This window comes from Clytia hemisphaerica, unplaced genomic scaffold (assembly GCF_902728285.1).
Source record: "Clytia hemisphaerica strain Z4C2 unplaced genomic scaffold, Clytia hemisphaerica genome assembly, whole genome shotgun sequence".
In the NCBI taxonomy this organism is placed as follows: domain Eukaryota; kingdom Metazoa; phylum Cnidaria; class Hydrozoa; order Leptothecata; family Clytiidae; genus Clytia; species Clytia hemisphaerica.
The window spans coordinates 42,876-50,422 of record NW_027104213.1 but is presented as its reverse complement, the minus strand read 5'-3'; the positions used below and the strand labels follow the sequence as shown (position 1 = coordinate 50,422).

At 35.9% G+C, this 7,547-nt stretch overlaps 1 protein-coding gene and 1 long non-coding RNA gene across 2 annotated transcripts; both read left to right on the top strand.

The window, feature by feature from the left end:
- The first annotated feature begins 405 nt into the window (after positions 1-405).
- LOC136815633 (MARVEL domain-containing protein 1-like) lies at positions 406-2,216 on the top strand. The gene is made up of 4 exons (XM_067072083.1): positions 406-576; positions 718-900; positions 1,249-1,377; positions 1,950-2,216. The coding sequence occupies exons 1-4, from the start codon at positions 457-459 to the stop codon at positions 2,019-2,021; spliced, it is 504 nt and encodes a 167-aa protein (XP_066928184.1). The 5' UTR covers positions 406-456; the 3' UTR covers positions 2,022-2,216.
- Positions 2,217-5,109: 2,893 nt separating this feature from the next.
- On the top strand, positions 5,110-6,160 carry LOC136815632 (uncharacterized). The gene is made up of 2 exons (XR_010847742.1): positions 5,110-5,167; positions 5,818-6,160. It is a non-coding gene; the product is annotated as an uncharacterized lncRNA (long non-coding RNA).
- Positions 6,161-7,547: the final 1,387 nt, after the last annotated feature.

Sequence of the window (7,547 nt, the reverse complement as noted above, 5' to 3'; positions counted from 1 at the left end):
TTTTTCATCTTAAGAAAATTCACATAGGGGTATTAAAAAGTATTAAAAACGTTAAGATTTCTCAATACTTTACACCTTGAATGTTGTGACTTTTTCTCTGGTTTTTGATACTGGGCTAGTGCAGCCAGCGTTTGAAAAATTTCCGCGGAAAGAAGAACGTACTTGGGAAAAGTGGATGTGGCGTATGTTCCTTAAGAGTGGATTTCATTTTTTTTAATCTCTCTTAAGATTCATCCTTTAAACAAATTCGCCCGGGTGATCGGTGATTTGGTTCGCACACAAAACTATCTACCCGGCCACTGGAATATTATCACAGAGTGTTCAGGCTCATGAATATTTCATGTCCTATAGGAAAAAGATTAATTCTAAAACAGATGATAGTTAAATATCCCTAGCATTACCATACGCAGCTCTAATGATTCTTGTTTCCAGCACTAGCATACTAAATACTCCAAGATGGCGGACAACGGAGAGCAAGGAGCAGCTGCTAGCACTCAACCAAAGAAAGAAGAAGGAGGAAGAATCAACACTAATTTCATTAAAAGCCCTCTTGGTATCGTTCTTATCATCAACTTTGTAAGTATTTAATAAAGTACACTCATTTTGTTAAAAACATCGCCCGAAAAAATTGTAACAGATTAACAAAAATGAAGAAATTATTCAAATGAATCTCAAATTTCAAATTTCAATACCTAATGATTCTGTTCACGTTTTTAGATTTTTTCTTTCTTGGCTTTCTGTATGATGTCTGGATTTCTTGGTGATACCGGATTACGAACAGGCCATTTTGGATTCTTCATGTATGCTGTGACTCACACATGGGTGGCTCTGCTAATCATTTTCATCTTGAAATTGATCAAGATTCACACCTTGGTAGATTGCATTAGTTGGGAATTGACTGTAAGTTTTAAGTTTCGATAATTCATATTATTTCTGTGATCAAGACATAATAACAAAATGTCAAAATTATTTCCAATATTAAAAAGAAACAATATTGGTACAAGCCGGGGATGTCACTGGTTAGGATCATTTTTCTAAGGTCTGGAAACATCTGTCATGACATGGAATTCAAGCGACTGGTGTCTGTCACCCACCAAAGGTCTGCCCCTCTACCCATGCGATGTCATTTATTGTCTCTTCCAAATAGAATTCCTCTGTTTATTCAAATCCCAAATTTTTAGTGAGACAGTTATGCGGGAAAGACCCGACATAAAACCTTTTGTAAATTTTCTTTTTTTCTATTTATAGTTTGCCATCAACACCCTGATCATGACCGTTATTTTGTTGATCGGATCAGCTGTTGTAGCGCAACGAGCTGCTTACTACAGTGATTATCATTGTGATTACATCAACTGTCATCTTATCGGTGCATGCGCTGTAAGTTTCCGATTGAATTTTTGCTTTGTGTACTTCAAACTGGTTAAAACCTCGAAAAGATTCGACCTCTCTTCAGCATAATGAGCCTTTTTGTCCTCCTCCTAACGGCCGATATTTTTGGGGCGCCGAAAGACACAATTTTACTAATTTCAGCGCCCCTTTGCTGTTTTACTCCTAAAAATAAGTAGTATTCAGCCAAACAAAGAAAATATACCCAAAAAATTTTCGTGCTTGCTGCGCTCACGTGATTAAACCATGCTACTGATACCAATGACGTAAAAATCATGTACTAAAACACGAATCCTATGGAATAGGGAAATTTAGCTTTGAATCAGTTTGGGAACGGATGAATAGTATTTTCAGATAACTAATGAACAGGAGAGGAACCGGATGAACAATTTTAAACACACTTTTAGACACTACCAACTAAGCTAAATCGTTGTTGACGATCCACTAGTTTTCTTTTTAAAACGAACCCAATTTTTTTACAAGTCATTGCCTCAACTTTTCAGGCAATGTAGAAAATGAAAACTTTAATCATCCTCTGTATGTATATTACCTGATTTTTTCAGTTCTTTGGCTTTGCAGCAATGCTTGGATGCGCAATTCAAACTTTCTTCCACTACAAAGAATGGAGAGCATAATTTCAAGAAGACTCATCAAGCAAGCTATTTTTATAATGACAACGGGGACAATAATGATTTCTTTTGTAATGTTTAATATTTTTTCTGTATTTTAAGAACTTTTAAGTAATGATTCTTTATAGAGCCAATTTGTGTAATGTGAATTCCAAACTGTTTTTATTTGAAAAAGAATTAATAATTCGATTAAAAATTTAAGATTTCTTTGACTCCATTAAGTAGTCAATCCATTAAGATACATTGCTGTAATTTAAGCGCGGGAAGAAGAGATATGTTTGGAACTCGGAGTATTGGTTGTGATTGATCTATATATTGGACGAGGAAAATGATCAGAGGTTTTGATTGATCGATATAACACAGAGTTCCATATTGAAAAAAAGAAAAATGACAAGACTAAAATAGGAAATTTTGTCTAGACCAATCGATATTCGAAAAATTGATTGAATTATAACAATAGATGCTATATTATGAATTTTGAACTCAGAAAAACTGGCCTAGATGAATATCACACATACAAAAGGAAAAAGGCAAAAAGAGAAAGCATAGGCACAAAAATGCGCATGCATTAAAGTTCAAATCCATAGTTGCTCCTAATGGAATGGTTGTAAATTGAAGGTAAAATGCATGATGCAACTATGCTAGCAAGGTCGAATTTGCTAGATCAGCTGGTTTAGCATTTGAGAGCACCTGACGGGACAATCTTATGTATTTATGGTGACCCTGCTTATCCTCTTCGTCACCAATCGAATGGCTGCTTTCAACGGCAATCGAGTAAATAATCAGCAAAAAACTGTGGAATCAACAAATGAGTTCAGTTAGAGTGGCCGTTGAATGAGTTTTTGGTGACATGATCAAATTTATTAATTTTCATGAACAGCTTAAGATAAAGCTTAGCCGTGTGGAAAAATGTGCATAGTTTGTGCCTTGGTTCAGAATGCCCGTTCTTGTTTTTATGGATCTATGACATCACACCCTCTTCTCACAGACCCGGTAGTTTTCAGCCAGTGGGGGTAATAATAAAGGACTGAAAAAACATATCACTAATTTCTTCAGTTTTGTTGGAAAGTAAGCAAGAAATAAAGTCGTGTTCGTGTGTAACGCTAAGCTATTAGCCACATTCCGTCATAAAGTAAAAAACCATCCAGGCTGTTTGGCTAAAATGGAGAGGCTTGAACAGATAAATAAAACAATAATTGAAATCTACAGCTTCGCGCTATATTTTTTGTTCGGGAAAGACTATCAGTTTGGTTTAGAACTTAGATTTTCGTTCAGACCGCAATGTTCGTTGTTTATAATCAAATCAGTCTATGCCCAGGCTAGCTCTCAACAACCCGGTTGGATTTCTGCGAAACTTTCTTTTAAAATCTTATCGAGAAAGAAAAAGGATGCTTTTATACAATTACACACATTCAACCGTGTTGTGGCAACATCTCTCCTGCTTCCAAGTGCCATGAACAATAAGGATTAATTTTTGAAAGGTATGTTGCTTCTTTTCTGGCCGTCAAAATAGATTTACCTCACTCGCAGACAAACATAAAAATACTCAAAAAAGTGAGGAACTAAAAATGTTTGTTTACATGCATCCAACTTTACAGGCACATGTTCAACTTTTTCGCACTTAGAGCTTTTTATTTAAACTTTGTCATCTTTACCCCTGCGGACGACATTTCGTAAAAATTAGGGCCTTGGTTTGGAATTTCCTTCCCAGACCCCCGCGCTCAATACAATAGGATCTATCATCGGGACAGCTTGATGACAGATCGAGATGTGATTGATGGATTACTTATCGATTCGGATAGGAGATTGATCAAAGATTGATAATCAAGATTTTATAAGCTTATGATTAATTATCGATTATGCATTCGATTTATCATCAATAATCTTTTATCGATCATATTGATTTTATCGATTCTTTGTAATGATCGAGCTCTATCAATTTACAATCGATATACTTGATTGAACTAATACTAGCTCGATAAATAATCAGCAAAGGATCAATACTCAAGACTTTTTTATGGCTGAATCCTCTATCAATCTCCTAGGCGGCAATCACAAAATCTTCATTTCGCGTCCTCGTTGGATTCAAAAAGTGAGCCTGTCGGTCGGTCGGTCGGTTGGTCGGTAGTAAAATTTTTTGAGTTTTCTTAAAATTGGTCTGTGAGGGGATAAAAGGTAAAATGGCGTTAACTGAGGCGGCAGGAGGCCCAATCGCGTGTATGTTTTGCGTGGTGTCAGATTATGAGATTTAAACACTGTGATCTTTGACACCTAATGGCACGTGTAATGATAAACAAAGTTAAAATGCTGCGAATGCGCTAGAAATCGCTCACAAAAATCGGCAAAAATAAAATTTTTCAGCAAAGGAAACGTCATCAAAACAAAAAGTCCAAAAAATTTACCGACTCTCTGACTCAATTTTACTCAATTTTCAGGAGTCGGTCGGGCGACGCGAAACGAAGATATTTGTGATCCCGATGGTCGATAGGATTGATCACATAGGTCTGGTTCCTTCTTAAATGTAAATACTTTTTTAAATTACACTTTTTTAGAGGAGGCATTGGAAATTCCATGTTTTTCTAATTTTTCAGAAAATGTCTTAGAAATCCCAAGTTTTTCAAAAATCATTTTGACTTAAATTCTGTGTTGCCCCCCCCTCCCATTTACAGATTTTTTATATTGTGGCTGTAAAATCAAAAGGTCTACAGTATTACTGGTATTTTATTGGTTTGATTGTCATTTGACGGGCTAATTTAAAGCGCAGGTCACAATTTCTCTCAAAAGAAAGTGTTAATAGAGCAACAGTACTCTGAGGCGAGAAAGATTACATCATTTAACCCAGAATTCCCTCTCACCAAACCATTTTCAAAAAGTGACCCAGGAGGGGGTTTGAGTCTTCCCTTAAAATTTAAGAGCCTTTGTTTTAATCCCAGATGCGTCAAAAAAAGCAGTGGCACAAAACAAGTCAGGGGAAGTTTTAACTTTGGCGAGAACTGAGTTGGGTGTAACCAGTGAAAAAATGACCACCCTGGAGAGGGTTTATTTTCAGACAGATACTAATAATCTTTTTTTTTTCTTTACAGTGTCCTGGTCAGTTCAATCATCCTTAAAGGCATAGACAACAGAAGGTCAATACTGGTACCCAATTTTAGGTGAGTTCTCTGTCACTTTCACAAATTGAAGTGGAAGAAAATGCTTGAGTGATTCTAAATAATCACACTTTTTCCAAAAACATACCTGACCTTTACTATGAGCGTACTGAGGCCACTTTTTTCATCTACTCTTCAAGCCCTACCAGTTGGTCATATTAGATATGAGAATTACAGACCTTCAAATTTTCGTTTGTAAAGGGGACCCTTGGTGACCATTTCAGCCCGGGGACCCCCGTGGGTCTGTTTGGCCCGTCAACCCTGTGGATTTCTACGTATCAGTGGGAATAAAAAACACTAATATAATTTTTCTATTGAAAGGTGTTGGGACAGCGAGTCATGGCCTGGTCTATTTCCCCAAGATTAGTCAGTCATAGTCCGAACCCCTTCAAAAGAGACTTTAAAGTGCAAAAGAGGGGAGTCTGGGAGAAAAAGTTTCATAGAAAGGAGATGCAACAAATATTTATGTTATATAATTATTGAAACTCCTTGGCAGTGATAAAATTAAGTAATTTTTCTTTGTAGGGGACTCAATTGCATAGAATCACATCAACAGATCAATGTTGTTTAATTTTAAAACACCCCTTTTAATTGAAGATCTTGAGATGTATACATTTAATATATTGTAATATATTGAATTTTTTCTGTTTTAGGTATCATTGCATCATCATCAGGTGGAGTGCAACAATAGTTATAAATCAGCGAACTTGCATCTATTCAGCTTTCACGGATTTACTTTAAAAACTCAGCTAATCTGGAATCTATTCAGCTTATACGGATTTACTCGGCAAACTCGTTTAACTCTGTTACACTGATTTATTCGGAAAACTCGGCTAAACTTGAATCTACTCGACTTACATTAGTATACTCGGCATCTACTCGGTTTACTCGGCTCAGATTTATATAGCGAATTCGACCCATCTTACAGCTTACTCAACCAATTCGAATTCCTTGAGTTTGCTCGGTTTAAAAGAAATAAATACATTGATATTGTTATTTAACTCTCATTTCTTGTACCTGTTCCCTTCTAAATTTTCCAAAGCATGATTTTTGCGATCCCACCGTGCAAAACTTGTGCGAGTAAGGACTAAAACCCGGCCTTCGGAAGCAAAAACAAACTAGATATGTTTTTAGACTCTGGGCCTTCATGCCCTTGGGCCTCTTGTCTTCAATATATCTCAATCTGTTTTGGTGTTCCTCTAGGGTAATTCCACGGCTCAAACAGCAGAATGTCTCGAATGAATGCAAGATCCCACTTTTGCTTGTGTTGGCTTAGAAATAAAGAGAACAAATTATTACAGAAACCTACCGAAGACATCTCTAATCAACATACGTTGTATGCTTTTTTATAAGAATATACTTTATAAAAATATTAATGATGAAATTGGCCACAACATTAAGAATATGCTAAGAATATAGCATCACGGATTCTGTGCTGCAAATAACGGTTGGGGCCGATAATTACCGGTCATTTCGTAGTTTCTACCCCATTCCAACCATTCTGAAGCTTACCTTTTCACTTTGTCCAGTTAAAACTGAAAACTTTTGTATTTATATAATAATAATATGATTTTCACTAGCGATTTTAGATTTCTGTATATCTAATTCCGGGGGATATATTTTAGATTTGCATCAATGTTTTAGCCTAAACACAGATGATATCGGTAATCCTTGCCTCCTGATTAATGTTAAAGACTTTTATAGATTTTAACAATAGGGTGCGGAAAATATACGCACTCCTCCCCATTAAATTTTGAGTGATCCGTCATTTTTCTAAATTGGTGGTATTTTAAAGGATCCAATATTTGGGGTTCTAGAAGACTGTTTTCAAATTAGTCTAAGACTTTATTTTCAATTTTTAAGTTAAACATTTCCAACGATTTTCAAAGATTTTAAGTCTTTCTAAGTCTTTCAAAGTCACACTCAAATGTCTACACACGATGTCAAGAAATCCCTTTTTTATTTTGAAGCTTTTTGGAAGCAAATCTTTTGTAGTGGAAAGTAGTACTGCAAGGTCATCTTTTTAACATAAATCTTTTTAATATTGTGACAGTAGAGATATTTTGAGAAAACATCACTCATCCCAAAATAAACAATCTACATTATCCATTCAAGTCCAACGTGCTTACGCAGGAATAGACCATGAAAAGACATTCTCTAGCTACCAGCATTCAGTCAATGGAAAATCATCATATACCATTCACGTTGAATAGATTTACGCATGAAGATCATCGAGGAAAACGGACTGCAACCCCGTTAGCCCAAGCGTGACTAATATCTTACATACCACTGACACACTGAGATAATCGAGAACAAAACCAAGAGACTGAATCAATCTACGCACAACACTGAAAGATTTATGAGCTGGGATCGAGGAAGCAAT